Below are 16,242 nucleotides of genomic sequence, written 5' to 3' on the forward strand. Positions count from 1 at the left end.
GGGTGAGACGGAGAGAGAATAACTGATAGCGGGAGAAAGAGCAAGTATGCCCAAGAAACTAAACTGAAACTGAAATGTTTCTTTATTTTGTATGGATTTGCATATAGGACATTTTTTTTATCCCAGTTATAATTTATAATAGCATATTATCATATCAACAATATTAATTGTTTACTGTTGCATGAAATCTACACAATAGCAGTCAATACAAATCAGTATGCTCAAGTTGCAAAAGAAACATTGATTTAAACTCAAATTTCCATGTAAATATGATAACTGTAGCTGGTCCAAATGCTCTCTCATCAAACATTCTCCCGTTGTCATCACGGACCCCTGGGTTTCATTAGTGGCAACTAAAAACAACAACTTTCATTCCCACTCCCACACACAAGTCCCAAATGCTTAAAATGAAGGAGTAAATAACACTTGCCTTTAGGGTACATGTATATGAAACTCTACAAAAACTGTCTCGTGTGGTCTCATGTGACTCCCTCAGAAGAATCTCAGTGTAACATGAACACTTCAGATTGTAGTATTCCTTTGATTTCCAACTAATTTAGCACCTACGGTTGCACATGTTGTGACATGAAAATAAAAAACTCCATCTTTGCATGAAAAGCCGAATTCAATACATACCCAGTGACTCTAATGGCTCTAATGCTAAATGTTGACATTACTTTTAATCATAAAGGCATCAAGAATCCGTTACTCATCAATCTACAGACAGCGTTTACATATGAACGTATTTCAACATACAGTATCTGTCGGTTAGTGTTTTTAGACAAACATTCAATCTGAACGTATTGCACATTTGCACAGTTGCTAAATAAAGAATAGTGAGTGAACTAAATGTCTTCATTAGTGTTATGGTAAAATGAAAATTAATTTCTCACTTCCTACTCAGTCACTGGAATTAAGGTTTGTAAACACAACAGATATCAATCTTATTTATATTTAAAGTTATTGTATTGCAGTCAGGGTCCGCAACAACACAAACAATGACAACAATAATCAACCTTCTCTCTTCATGGTTGAAGCTGAAATCGAAGTTTTCTTCTTCTTTACTTGGCTAATGATGGTTTGTGTCGGGTTACTACTACTGCCTAGCAACAGTTAAAATATGCATCATAGGCTTCCTCTCTGTGCATGTTTGTGAGAGTTGCAGGAGTTGTATTTTAAAGCCCAGAGGATTGTGTACTTATAGTATGAGAACAAACCTCTGTCCATCCACCTGTTAGATCGATTGGTCGGTTGTATGTTCATTGATTCATTCATTTGAGAATAAAATAGAAGCATGTAGTGGAATGGGAATGTCAGATATAATCAGCTGTAAGACATTTCAAAATCCTCCCTAAGCACCTTTATGCTGTTTTGTTGGTACAGGCCTATACATCTATGTTATGCATTGCATATATGTCCCAGTCTGTGCTGGAAGGTCCTAGCCAGTCCTCTGGGGCAGTGTACCTGGAATGATAAGACATTTACCATTGGACAGGGAAGGATAACCTGCATCCTGGAATCCCAGCCCAGGAGGCCAACTTATTCAGTATTCTGCTGATGTGTGATTCTGACCTTACTGTTGCATGTCCTTGGTGCATGCAGAGCGCAGCAAATGCCTTTTTGGGGGATTGCATGCTCCAGCCCATTTTAATGTGCCTTTTCATTCTCAGCACCCCATTACTAAACCCCACAGCAGGAGCTCCGAGCAACCATTTTGATTATGAGAATGATTGAATTAATGCTGCTGAAGTTGACACTTAATGGATTATGGTGGTCAGATTTATTGAAATACACAAAGCCGATCTGTGTAAAGACAACCTAAAGCCCTTTATTTGTCACACTGCAGCTTTTAAACAATGTTAATCCACAACCCAGTTCTAACCTAACGCAAAGAAACAACAAACATTTGTTCAGTCAGAATTCGATGTCGAGCCAAGCTTTATATGTTAAATTATTCAGTTTTATATTGAGAAAATTCACACAAATATGAGTTTAGAAAATACTTGCAGACATTAAATTGGTTATATTTTCATCCCTGTCAAAGCTATTTGCTATACCCTACAAATAAGAGAGCAGTGATCTTCGTCGTGTAAACATGCATGGTTGTTGCTGCTACATACCCACTATCATCCATGGCCAGGTTTTTGTTTCACCACACACAACACAGTTAATCCAGACTTTGCTCAGCTACCTTGAAAATTGAAGTTGGGATCCTTTAGTGGCTCGTTCAGCTGTTAAAGGCAAAATAACATCAGACTGTTCCTCTTCCTGGGCATTAATGTCTCCATATAGTGCTTATAGCTACTATATGTTGGATGTTTATCTATTTCCATTTCCTTGGCATAATGTCCGGTTGTCTTTTTTCCTTGACACTCGTTGTTCTCTTCAAATGGCTGCACTTTTGTGATATCTTCCTGGGTTACTGTGGTTGATATACATTCTTGTGTGTACATCATCACCTTTCCTCCCCTTTCTCACTCAGTACAAGCTTTCCTCTGTAACGGAGCAATGTGGATATTTTTTATTTGTCATTTACATAAAATAGGGAAGGGATTAAAGAAAATATCAGCTTAAGTGATCTGTAATTGTATCTTTGGTTTTATTTTGTTCTCATTTCCAACAAAATCTAGAAACCTTGTCTGTATAGTAGGAGGTTCCTTATCCAAACCAGCCAAGATGAAGAGGAAGTAAAAACATTTGGACCGTACGGTTTTAGACTGCAGGGCTTAATATTGTACAATTGTATTTATTTTCTCATATATTTGAAAATAGCAAATCATACATTGAAACTAAACTACAGCAAATGTGAACTATATGCATAAATGCAGCTGTTGCCTTTTCAGTGTCACAACTTTTAAGATATGGTGACTGAAGTATCAACTCGTGCTGATGGCATGTCGTATCTTTGACAGCCAATGCTCAATTATATGCTTTTGTGAGAAGGTGGAAATATAAACAAGACAATTGCAATTTTCCCTCCGCAGATGGATTTTTTGCTCCAAGCTTATTCATTGCCCTCCATGTAATGTATGAATGTAATCAACCTATTCCAGTTTTGCCACTTACTGGCAAAACACTGGAACACATTTGTCAACAAGCATAATGCTGAATACTGGAGAAATACATGGAGGCTGATTCCACTCATAACATTCTGATCTGATCATTTTAGGTGTGTTTGATGGATCATTGGCCACACATTGGGTCACACATGGAGATTTCATACCTGGTGGCACTTTAGACTTGCCAGTCTTGTATATTCTTCAGAATATTGCAGGAGAAGAACTCACCTTCAGACTCAATGAGCCCGATCAGTCAGAAGAGATCAAACTCTTGCAACCGTTTGGACGTTGTAGTAAGACAGCAATAATTCTGAATGCATTACCCACATAGGCTGTTGTTATTGTTTTGCATGATTGTGCCACTGCCACCGTTGACCGCTGTTGGTCTTTGTCAGCACAATCCTCCCAATAAAAACTCCCCTTCCTGTTTTGCCGCCTTTCCTTGTGGGTCGCAATTGGTATCGCAAATTAGACATTAAATGCACCGTTGGTTTAACTACAGTACTGCAGGCTGTGGTCTGCGTTCTGTGTTCCACCCGTTCTCATGCTGCTCCACATGTCACATGCACTGCACTCCAATCTGTTGCACTCTGGCACCGTTCCGCCGCTCATCCTTAAACAAAGCGTCTGTGTTTCTGCAGTAAAAATGATTACAACGGCACTTGACACTGTGGATATTTTGTTGGGACTTATAGTAAAAAACTTGTAAAATGCTGCAGAATTATACATTTTAACAAATCTTTCTGTCTCTGTCTCTCCCTTTTATTGCATTCTGTGCGGTTCCATCTGGTACGCTGCTCTGCATTCGATATGACAGGTAAGTCCACTTTTTATGTTCCTCTGTGTACATCTCATTGGATTACATGGTATGCAGCTGCAACACATATATTAAGTGCATTATGTTCAACCAGATTGGATCTTAAGTTTTTGCTGCAGCATTTTAGCACAATGATTCTGTAAACAGAGAACACATTCTCTTTGCTCAACTGACACTTGGAAAATGGGGCAATTCCATTTATGCAGCCCATCTCATTGGCTACTGGAGAGATGCCAATCTGCCCTCACAGATAAGAAAGAGATGGGGGTGGGGGTGGGGTGTGGGGGGAGTGGGCAGAGTAGCGTTTATTCATCCTGACACTGATCAGATAAATGGGAAATGATAAATGCTGTCTATTTTTACTTCCCTTAAACTGTGTTTACTTTTTATTGGAAAAGAAGCTTTTTCTGTCTTGCTGCTCGCTACCTTTGAAATACTCCATCAAAGAATGGTTTGAATTTAGCTTTATTTATGGGGTCTGTCCATGAATAATGAAACATGATGCAGTAGTCCTGATTACTTATTTTGCATTAAAGTCGATCTGCTGTCTTTGTCTGGCAATAGGAAAGATGTATCAAATGAGGTATTACCTTGAAGTCAGCCCCCCAGACGGTTAATGTTTGATTTGTTCTCTGCTGGTATCGGCATCTACCGCAATCAATCTGACTGTTCATTTCTGGGCAGTTTCATTTGGAGCTGACGTTGAAAAGGTATTGCAAAAACTTGTGAGGCTCCCTGGTTTTGTTCCGTACACCAAACACATTTGTTCCAATTAATTTAACACTTTAAATTTTGCAATTATTCTGCCAACATGCAGATAAGTGGATTCCTTCTCGTTATGACACCATTGGGTACAAAGCTAAATAATTTTTTCCTCCCTGGCAATATAGATACATAAAGCAGCATCGCTGAGACAAAATATGGTATTTTGTGACTGCAAATAAGGATTTTCAGTAGTCAATATGCAATATAGTTTGTGAAAGGCCACACAAACCACCAATTTCCTTCTAATATTTTCATCACTATTTTCTGTCCCTATTACTCTATTATAGACAAAGACTCGCCAGTGCTGGGACATTATTCTCTGTTCTATGTTGCTAAAGCAGCTTAGCGATAGATATGTTTGGTTTTAGGGTGGTAGGTTATCTGAGAGGTAATGGGGTAGTGTGACCCTCGAGTATGACTGCCTTGTGCTTGTAATATGTGTGTACATAGATCCTGTTTCATTACCTTCGCTGAGGAGGTGAGGTTGTCACCCGTGTTTGTTGGTAGGTTGGGTTTGTTGTCTGAATGTAGGTAATGTAAGTCCTAACTCTTGTTACAGATCCACAATCAGCCATATTTATCCCATAATAGAACATCAGTGGGTGTATTTTGTCTAGGCTCATTGGCTTTGGTGGAGGCATTTTCACTGTTTTTTTTCCTCCTCTGTCCAAATTGTGGAAACTGTATGTCAACACATCTGGAGTAGAAGTGGTTTAATTAATCGAGAAAACAACTTTATTTGGGATTTTTCCAATTTTCAAAGCAACATTTGGAGTTGAGCTCACCGGGAAGGTATGACTGAACAAACCCAAACCCAGAGTCCAATCCTGGGTGAAGCTTTGTAGTTTAGCTACCAAAACACTGTGAATATTAGGCACTGACCCACATCTGCTCTTATACGGGTAACTCAGAGCCCCAGATGTGGGCCCAGCTGTTACCATGTATTATCTCTCTGACTGACCCTGATGTGCTATGTGGAAGACAAGACATTAGCATAGGCCAATCCACATTTTTACAAAGTGAACGAAAAAAATGGAGAAAATCAAGAGGTCACCAGTCTGCCTGATGAATATTCAGCTGCCATCTCTGCCCCCATTGACCAACCGGTTCCACCTCCCTCAGCAGCTTCCACTGATCCACTACCTTATGTACTGTAGGTAAGAAGAATGGCTTCTCCATCATTATTATTAATTCAGAGCTGCTGGAGAACGGTGCATGTGAATGAAGCAGTGGGCGTAGAGTGCTATAGGCTGCCTGGAGAGTTAGCCCGTCTAATGAATGTAATTACAGTGATCTGTTGGACCTGTGTCTGTTTTAGTATAATTATTATCCTGGCACTTTGTTCCGGCTCCACAAAGGGAGTGTTTGGAAGTAAACTGTCCCTTACTTTCCTCGGGACAGCATGATGGGAATAATCCCATTTTCTGTCAGATAATCTCTAATTTGTTGGAGACATGAACCCTGGATTTTGTTCCAGTATTACTTTGGACTCAGTCCAGAGATGTTCTACTAATAAGAACGGCAGCAGCTGTGTACAGTACAATGAGGGATTAAACAGAGATAACGTTGGCGATGATTACATTATTGATCCTTATAACCCACCTGGTACAAAAGGAGGAGTGCAGAGCCACCCGCACATTGTCATTAGTCATCACTAGGCACCTTCCAGCCTACTGCAGTACATGCTGCCACCCATGATTTAGCTCTCCATCCAGTTATGAGGGGGTGTTAAGTGTTTATTATGCACCACGGTTCCACTCCCAATGAGATGGCAGAATGTTGCCTGATCAATAACCCTTACAGGAAGCCAGGTTAATTTATTTGTTTGTGATTTGTCTGCATCTCTATGGAGCCCTTCTCCTTGGGGATGTGAGGCAAAGGTTTTTTTCCCAAATCTCTGCAGAGCGATGTTTTGTCATTGACAGACACACACACACAAACACACACACACACACACACACACACACACACACACACACACACACACACACACACACACACACACACACACACATACACACAGGCAGATGTCGCCGTGTCACATGTCAAAATAAAGCAAGATTGCTGTTTTGTTTTATATGAGACCCTGTGCTGGCCAGTTGTGAGTGCTGACAGATTGATGGCATTGGCTACGTGCTGTTTGTTGTGATCCCTGCTGGCTAGCGGCGCTGTTGCAGTCTGCAGGGCCTCTCTCTGCTGTCAGTGTTTGAGTGTGACCTTTAACTTCACTGCTTGCCTGCCATGTTCACACATACACATAAATGGGACTCACATTTAACTCGCATGCCTTATCTGCATATTCTCATCTCACTATCATAATCACTATCTTTCTATCTCTCTATCTTTCTTTTGAACTTAATTGTCATACCAACTTTACTGCCCTACATGATAGCGTTTCTGTTCCTGTGCTTATTCGTGACGACACATGCACGTCAACGTATTTGCAGACATGCATGCATCTCGTCTACATGCTCAGTTTTGCACACATACAGCTGTGAGGCTATAGCTTCAGCATACAACCCTTGTGCTTTATATCCTTTGGGTTCCAGACAGCTGTGGCTTTCTAAAGCGCAGAACAAATGTCACGCTTTTGTACGTAACTACACTTCAAAAGAGCACAATCTCAGACTTTATTCTATCCAAACACTGATCTGATTTGTGAAAGATAGTCAGCACTCATCTTCTTCGATGATCGGCGGACAGTTGTACCGTCTAAGTGAGAGACGAATACATTTGTTATCACTATGATCATTTCAGTTACCACTCATCTGTATTGATTTTTACCAAGCTTCATCAATCATGGCATTTCTAATGGATGCTGTCTGCGAGCAAATATCTCCCCCCTGAGAATGATCACCCAGGCTTAGGTCAAGCAGAGATTTGATCTATTGTCAGTTAGATGAATTGCTGTGTTTCTCTACGTTTACTGTGTCTCACAGACACCAAGGGAAGCACAGAGGCAGAATGAAGGTGAAGGTGAGTTGAAGTAGAGATAAGTCTAAAGTAGGTTCATGTCAGCCCTGAGGACTCAAAGCTCTTAAAATATTCAGTGCCGTTCTCCATTACTTTTTTTTGCCAGGGTTGCTTGTTTAAGAAAAGAGTGAGTTGGAATCAATAGCCTTTCCGTGCCAGCATCCCTGCCTGGTATCATTCAGTATTTATATATATGAAGCTTGGTATGACAGGATATGGTTAGCAGCTATGTCCAATTGTCCGTGTAGGGCACCCTTGATTTCACCAACAAGAACTAGATGGTGAATCTCCTTTGATACCTTTCCTTCCCTGTCTCTGCTCAAAAACACTACATATATAACTACACATTTTACGGTAGTCATTACTGGTGAGCCTACACCTGTTTAAATCACCCATAAATACCCTGGGAGGGATTATAATTTTAATTTTTGACGACAACAACATGTAGCTTATGGTTTTCTTGTTGAAATGTCCCCCACTGCAGCTTTAATTTCCATTCTAAATGCAACACTTTCCTAGATATTAATTTAATGTTGATAATTGGCACATCCCTTTAGCGTCCCACCCATACAAACACATACACACAAACACAAATTTACACTCAACACACGTACATTAGTGTTACATTCAAAAAACCCAAAACAAAACAGAAAATAAGTAACTGATGAATTCTTGCTTTAAAATGCTTTTGGAATAAAATCATGTTACTGTTGTGATAATCATATTTATACCATTTAATTATATTGCAACATGAAATGCATTTTACTGCCACTTACATTTATTCATGTCAGCTGTTTCTGCTCCGTGCAATCAAACGCACAACACTCAATTTCCTACTTTTCCTTCATATAAATAAGGACGACCAATATGTGATGGGATTTCACTTGAAAGAATATGAGGACCATGAAGGTGATTCAACAGCAATAACAGAATACAGAATGGATGAAGACAATGTCACCATCATGCTAGCAAAAGAGCTGTAATCTATTGAACCTCCAGCTTGTATTGTCACTTTCATTTTATGAATATGCGGCCCTCACTCACTCACTCACTCACTCACTCACTCACTCACTCACTCACATAATTGTAATGCTAAAACAAGTTTGATTGTTTGTTTGTTAATAGTTCAGCCAATTGAAAGTACTCGCTTTTAATTGTATTGATTGGTATACGTATGTGTGCTCAGCTACATTTACATGCACATTTGTACATTTGAGGTTTGCATCAGATCCTCTGGAACACACCCTTATTTGATGTTGCTTCTGCTGCGCACATTTGCAGGGTACGGTGCACTAATGTAGACAGAATGCAGCCACAGTATGAGAATATGCACACTAGAGAGCAGTCTGTTCCCTCTTTCTGCAGTTGTGACGCTCCATCCTGCCCCTTACACAACATACTGTACTTGTCAAAGGACTTAGCATTCCTCAGTGCACTCATTCACACAATTAACACCAGAGGAAGAAGGATGTGTGTGCATATTTCTATACAGTATATATATATATTCTGTATAGAAATGTACAAACCTCAAACAGGCCTAGTATTTAACAAATATATTTTACATCACAGTAAAACACACAGTGAAGAATATCAAGTATGCAAATGCTTCTTTGGGTTGAAAATTCCATCTTAAATAATTTCTTCAATAATTCTGTTGTTAGATTTAGGTGATTGTTGTCTTTGATATGTTCTGTTCAGTGAAAGGAGGCGTTACTCCTGCAAAAGCCAAACCATGAGAAGCAATGAGAGGCATAGCTTTAGATCTTGCTCGTTTTGTTTACTTCAACGCACACAAATGGTGTCATAAAATGAGAAATATGATAACAGATTAAAATGCAATAGATCAGGTCAATCCATTCACACTCAGGCAATGGGAAGATGAAGAGAAACCACACTGATAACAAACCAACACAGTGAATAAACAACAAATATGAGAATTAAAAGCGAGATCTAAATTTCAGACCAGGGATTTTACATTTTCGATGAGTTGCAGATATCCCTCTCCCCATGTTCCTTCCTTCTTTCTTGTTGGATATACTGCAGAGACAAAGCTCTCCAGTCCACAGGCGCAGAAACTGCATCTATTATCATTCATCCTCTCTGACAGGCTTCTCACGTACAAATGTGTTTACTGTGAATAGCAATTCATTTATTTAAACATTTTTTGTAGTTTACAAAAGAAATAGATTATCTTATATCATTTTTTCTCCACACTTGCACTTCTTTTTAACATATTTTACACAGACTTTTATCTTTACATTTTTAATCCAACTTAAACATGTTCTTTATATTTTAAATGCTTGTCATTGTCAAATATTGTGTGTACCATAATACAAATGGTCTGTTTTTTTTCTTCTTTTCTTCTTTTGTGTATCCCCAGTTTATTTTTTAGACAATAGTTAAATGTCCTGAAGTAGAAAGACACATTAAAGCTCAAATATCCGTCCTTGATGAGAGAAAAGCCTCGGTGCCCACAACGTATTCCTCTTTGTATTTCTGTAGAACATTGACAGGTCCAAGAGTCAGATGCCCGTTTTGTTCCCTGTGGCCTCAAATCAGCAGTAGATAGCAGTAGCAGTAAATCCAACACAAAATAGTCAGCGCAATAAAGCACACTGCCTCCACATCACAGTGAAATGCTGCGTAAAAATTGTCCAAAGGATCCCCTTTAATCCTTCTGTCCCAAAATATTCCCCTCCCAATGTATCCAATATGGGATTTATATCCAAATAATCACAGCTAAAGACATACTCACAAAGCAGGGTCACACCTCACATTCCCGTGAAGGTTGCTGCTGACAGGTGCAAGAGCCATATTCATTGATGATTACAAGGGCTCCTTCAATGTGGTTGGGTTTATAGTCAACGTAGTACTCTGGTGTCGAAATTGCAGCCATCTGCTGCATGCTTTGCTTTTGCTTCTGCTTGCGACGTTGACTGCTGAAGCACTGCCTCAGCTGTCTTATTCCTGCTGGAAAGCACTTCCAAGCCACGTACAGCATGAGCACGATGATGAGAAAGGAAAAGATGAGTGCCATGGTGCCAGTCACCACCTTGTGGATCTGCATGGTGCTCTCCAGGTCATCATGGCCCACTGTGACTGTGAAAGAGCCAGTGGCCACCTCGCCACCCTCACCTTCATAAGGGTTGGGAGTAAATGGGCCTAGGAGCACAAAGCCACCTTGGCCCTGATCCCTGGTGGAGGCATGCAGTCCTGCAGTAGTTACCTCCTTTGGGTTGTCTTCACATAGCTGAAAAGCATAGACAGCATCTAACACATCCTCTCCCTGTGCAGTGTCAGGGGTTGAACACTGCAGGGAATTGTCACGCTGGCCTCGGAAGGCACTCAGCCAGGAGGCCAAGGCACAAACATTGCGACTGCACTCCCACTCATTCCCTGCGAGGGTGATGCTGTCCAGAGATGACCATGAATCCAGGATACGCTGGTCCATAGAGGACAACCGATTGGAGTCTAGCATGAGCACCTTGAGGTTTGGTGCACTCTCAAAAACATGTGGCTCAATGTACTCAATTTCATTGGATGAAAGGTCAATCTTCTCCAGGAAATGCCATGTCCATTCCAGGGTGTTGACAACGATGGTGGCACGATTGTCGTGCATGTACAGTGTACGTAATGAGATGAGACGAGGGAAGTGGGCTAGGTTGACTTTAACTAGCTCATTGTGCTCCAGATGCAACTCTGTCAACTTAAAGAGTCCAGCGAAGGAATTTCGTGCCAGACTCTGCAGTTGGTTGTATCCCAAGTCCAGAAACTGCATGCTCCGGCAGTCCTGAAAAATCCGCACTGGCACAAATTTGAGAGCATTGTATCGCAAATGCAGATTGGTGAGCTTTCTAAGGCCGTGGAACAGGTCGGGTTCTAGTGCCTGCAGTCGGTTGTATGACAGGTCCAGGATACGCAGGTTTGGGAGGGGCTTAAAGGTACCATTTGGCAGGTTCTCTATCCGGTTGCTGCTGAGGTCTAGCTCTTTGACCCGCCTTAGCCTGTCAAATGCACCCTCTTCTACTATGTCAATGTTGTTGTGATCTAAGTAGAGCCAGGTAAGCTGTGACAGCCCAGCCAGTTGGCCTTCACGTAGCTCAGTCAAGTTGTTCTCTCTCATGGATAGGCCCATGGCGCTGCTCAGGTTGCGGGGAATGTCTGTGAGGTTGAGCCCCTCGCAATACAGCAGCTTGCTGTCGCAGCGGCACAGCCTTGGACAAACCCCCTCTACCAAAGGAACTGTTCTCAGAAAAAAACCCAACGAACACAATATCAACCCAGGGGGCTTCTTCAGTGGCCACTTTAAGTACAGTCCAATTAGAAGGAAATCCATTAGCATAAATATCCAGGGATGTCGCTGAGAGAATGTCCATTGAACCACTCTGGATATTATTTTCTACACCGATCACATCATATTCAGATCAACTTAATGAGTGTCGTTTTGTATTTAAGCTTTTTTCGTTTCGTCAATTCTGTCACAAAAAAAGTAATCCTTATTGAATATACAGGAGGATAGAGGGCAAATCGCTCTGCTTATGTTGTATATCAAGCAGCTTGTGGTGAGGAGAGAGGATAAAAAAACTGTCTTCATTGATTGATCTTATTTGAAAAGATTGCTACTCACCCCTATCCAAAGGCTGACAACCTCCATTCAGCGCCTCGCTTTGTGCCTCAACACTAATTATGTGCGAATCTAAAAAAGACCCCAGTGTGGTACAAATTCCCCCCTCCCTGCTCTCTTTTCAGTGGACACCAGATCCTTGGCAGGCTTACAATGTCTTAGTTCTCCTCAAGTGAAAGAGCCAGAAAGAGAAGGAATCCAAGTAGCTTTCAGCGAGATGGTAGGAAGTGCAAGTTCCCCTGTCTGCATGCATGAGCTCTGTCCGCTCTTTTTGCTCCTCCGCAGTCCTCTGCTGCAATGATCAGAGGGAAGAAGAGACAACCAGAGAAATGAAAAAGACCAAGGAAAAAAAAAAAAACCTTCTGAAAAATATCTGCCTCTCCCTCCTCTGCTCGCCTCGCGACTTAAGTTTCAGCAGATCTGTCAACACAAATGATTTGTCCCTTATTTGAAGGAATCACTGAATTGTAGCGTTTTAAATCCACTCAAGCAGGTAATCATGATTTCAGTGACGGATGACGAAAGAAAAGGATATGAAAAAGACGTGAACACTGTTTTCTTGGGTATCAGTATCCCTTGTCATCTCAGTGGCTCATCTCCGTCTCAAGACCTGCGTATCCCCAGTGGCTTGCAGGTTTCATTCGCTCCCTCGCTCTCCGGGTGTTTTCTCAGCCAGCTGGAAGATGCTGCTGAAGGCTGGTGCTGGTAGGCAGGCAGGGGCGGTGAATGTGGGAAGCAAAGGACCGCGCAATCCCTTGCAGCAGACCAGTACCCTGACAGCGCATGCAGAAGCACCTTCTGTTCACTGAGTGTCGTAAGCCACTCACAATTCAGAGTGCTCGCTCTCTTTCTCTCCCTGGCTTGCTCTCTTTCCCTTGATCGCTCACTCACTTGTTCATGCTGCTCCCCTCCTCTTCCTCTCTCTCTCCCCTCATCCCACCGCACTTTTCTCTTGCCGTTTTTTTTCTCTGTGGCAGAGACATTTACATATTCAAAATGGGCTGGGCTTAAAGCTGGGGCTTTAATGAACCCCCTCCCATCTCTCTCTCTCTCTCTCTCTCTCTCTCGCTCTCTCGCGCACGCTCTCTCTCGCTCCCTCTCCCTCCCTCGCTCTCTCTGATTATGCCCAGTTCCTTTGACGTTGCTGTGAGAAAGCAGTTTTTCCTGTCCTGTTACATCCAATCCTCTTGCAGAAGAGCGTGGTCTATCCAAAATTATTGATTTGACATAGATGCAAAAAAGAAAATCATCAAAAATACATACACTTATTCATATATGATGCACATATTAATTATGAATTTCATGGTTTGCTACTGTTTTAGTTGTACTCATGATACAGTTACTTATTATTTTACGATGAATTTGTTTCAATGAATCAAGATAAGTCTATTGCTATACATTGAATATAGTGTCAGTCAAGACTGGTGTGACATTCTTCACTCGCTCAAGCTGTCCTGTATCCAGCCAAACTGTGTCATTCTTAATTATGCCTAAGCATTCCACTCTGAATTCGCATTAAATTGCTTGCCACATAAAATTAGTATTAAACTATAATATAAACATTCTTGTCTGAAAGACCTCTCCTGTCCTGCTTTGTAGTTATCTGGCATCTCTCCTAACCTTGTCGGGGTTATTCTAATAATTTTCCAAGGGAAACACTTGGAAATTACACACAGCTGTGATAACATTTTATATGTCAGAAATGTTCAATCAGTAACTGCTTCTGCTTTTTGCCATTCTTCTTCTCTTTTTGCTGATGACATTAATTTGAAAAACCTTGATGGTCATCGCTTTTTTTTCCTGAATTCACATCCTGATAAATAAATGCCCTGTGAATATATCATGCCTCTGTAGCGCCTCCTACTGATGGAATCAGATTTGGGGAAAACCTCAGAGCTAAAGAAAATACCACCATTCACCACAAGGGGAATCACTACATAAATTGTCAATCTCAGGTGGGAGGAGTTGTGGAGACAGAGCTGGTGTGCAGCTTGGCATAGGACGAAGAAAGAGGAGGAGGAGGGAGTCTTTCAGGTTTTCTCCATAATTCCACCCACTCTACAACAGTCTTTCAGTGATTCAAAAAAATGAATATAGTTTTATCTAAGCCCTCGCCACCTTATATAATCATTCAGCCTCAGTCGCCGCCACCTCCTCTATACACTATGCAGGTGCCAAACAAATCTAATGAACATGAACAAATAAGTATCTTTATCTAATTTCTGCTCTGATTATGTGTAATACTGCAAGCCTAAATTGCATAAAGCCGGTTTCTACTTTGTAGGTGCTGTATGTTTATCAGTAATTATTGCAGATTACTGATTTTAAAGACAGATTACATTGAAATATGTATCGAATCATTTCTCAACCTGAGAGCTGTGAGCTGCGTGGTTTGAGAGGATAAACTTTATTGTTTGTTTGCGAATTTGGGCCCCATTTTCATCACAAGGCCAGGACCAGCGCTTCATGTTGCTACTTTTAAATACTCTTAACCTTTCTGTTTTGTATGACCAAACACGTTATTTCCCTTCAGGTTCAAGGCTAGCTGATTGAAAATTTATGTTGTGCTGAGGATAAACATATCAGGACCACATCGTTTAGGGTAATACTCATTACTTGATCTATTTATTTTCTACTGGTAAGATGTGCAGCAATTATAGTATAATGGTGACGCATGGTCACTTTTGGGTTTGACACATTTTGCAGCAGCATTTGCATCAACATTGAACATTTTTAAGTTTACTTCTTATTTCACCGATGTCAGTAAAACAGCCTGTACTAAGCTAAAACATAAATGAGAAATTCTTACCCATATCAATCATCCACAGCTGTGCTTGTGGCCTGCATGAATGTGTTCTGCTTCAACTGATTAAATCCTTACAAATATCTGACGGCAGCAATGACAGATATGTGCACGCCATCTTGAACCTCTTTGAAAAGCGCTGTGCCAAAATGCTGTGCTATTTAGCGCCGTTATCCATTAAGGTTACCTTGATTAAACCATGCACAGCCAAAAGCAAAACTCCTGCAGAATTACACACTAACACTGCCGCTGTGCACACAAGAATGTTGCAACCCAGTGCATAATGAAAAAAAATGACGACAAGAGAACTGTTTCTTTAATCATACTAAGGGGTTAGTTTGTTAAATAAACCAAATGTATGACAATGAAGAAAGGTTTATTGACCACCAGAGGCAAAGGAAGGAAACTTGTCCTTCACATGATCTAGACATCTCGAAGTTGGACTCTTCCCTCCACTGCCTTTGCTATATTCTCTCTTGGCTATAATGGATGACTACACCATCAGCTAATGACTTTGTGCACTGTAATGACTTGACACAGCGAACAGGAGATGAGAGTATCCAGACCATCAGTTTTAAGACTTTAAGAGGTTTGGCTCTGTGCTTTGGAGTAAGGTCAGCACAAGCGTGAGTGCATGACTGTGTGCAGAACTTTTTCTTTTTACAGATTAACGACAGCTAAAGATACACTATCATTGGTTTTGGTCATTACTATAGCTCGAGATCAATATTTGTATCAGCAGGTCCCCCTGTTGGTTGAATTGCATATCCTGCTTACTCATGACATTACCGCAGTAGACTTGTCTGTGGAATGTACGTACATTGTGTCTGACCTATACGTGAGGCCTGTGGTAGGCTGACAGAGTTGTTTTCTACACTTTCGGTATTTAATCGATGCAACAATTTTAGGCACTTTTCTGTGGTTGATTGCATGCTTTCACCAGCAAAAACAAATCAACATGCCATGTCCACCTAGATTGTAAATGAAACGTCTAATCTGGTCCGCCGACTCCTGAAGAAACTCTGTTCAGTTTGTTGAATGCTCAACTTTCTTTACCATCTGCTTGTTTAGTTGAGCTCCCTGCCATTTTTCACCGTGTAGTTTACAGCTGGCTTATCTGAGCTTGTTCGGCCTTAATGGTTGCACGCGGCTCTATACGATGAGGCTGATTAGGACCCAGGAGAGACAACGATATTTCCAA

General features: G+C 41.0%; 2 protein-coding genes across 4 annotated transcripts in view; one reads left to right on the plus strand and one right to left on the minus strand.

Annotated features, from left to right (window-relative positions):
• The window catches only part of ctnna2 (catenin (cadherin-associated protein), alpha 2), a 226,107-nt gene that overhangs the window by 117,771 nt on the left and 92,094 nt on the right, over nt 1-16,242 (plus strand). The gene's annotated exons all lie outside the window — the stretch shown is intronic.
• lrrtm1 (leucine rich repeat transmembrane neuronal 1) lies at nt 8,183-11,961 on the minus strand. Its single transcript, XM_076145626.1, has one exon. It carries the CDS (start codon nt 11,954-11,956, stop codon nt 10,379-10,381), a length of 1,578 nt encoding a protein of 525 aa, XP_076001741.1. The 5' UTR covers nt 11,957-11,961; the 3' UTR covers nt 8,183-10,378.

The sequence above is a fragment of the Genypterus blacodes genome, unplaced genomic scaffold, assembly GCF_046128005.1.
Source record: "Genypterus blacodes isolate CSIRO-AG114 ecotype Tasmania unplaced genomic scaffold, CSIRO-AGI_Gbla_v1 ptg000030l_1, whole genome shotgun sequence".
Classification (NCBI taxonomy): domain Eukaryota; kingdom Metazoa; phylum Chordata; class Actinopteri; order Ophidiiformes; family Ophidiidae; genus Genypterus; species Genypterus blacodes.

Bases quoted from the DNA above. Each gene is read 5' to 3' on its own strand.
- lrrtm1 (XM_076145626.1), bottom strand. From the start codon at position 11,956: ATGCTAATGGATTTCCTTCTAATTGGACTGTACTTAAAGTGGCCACTG.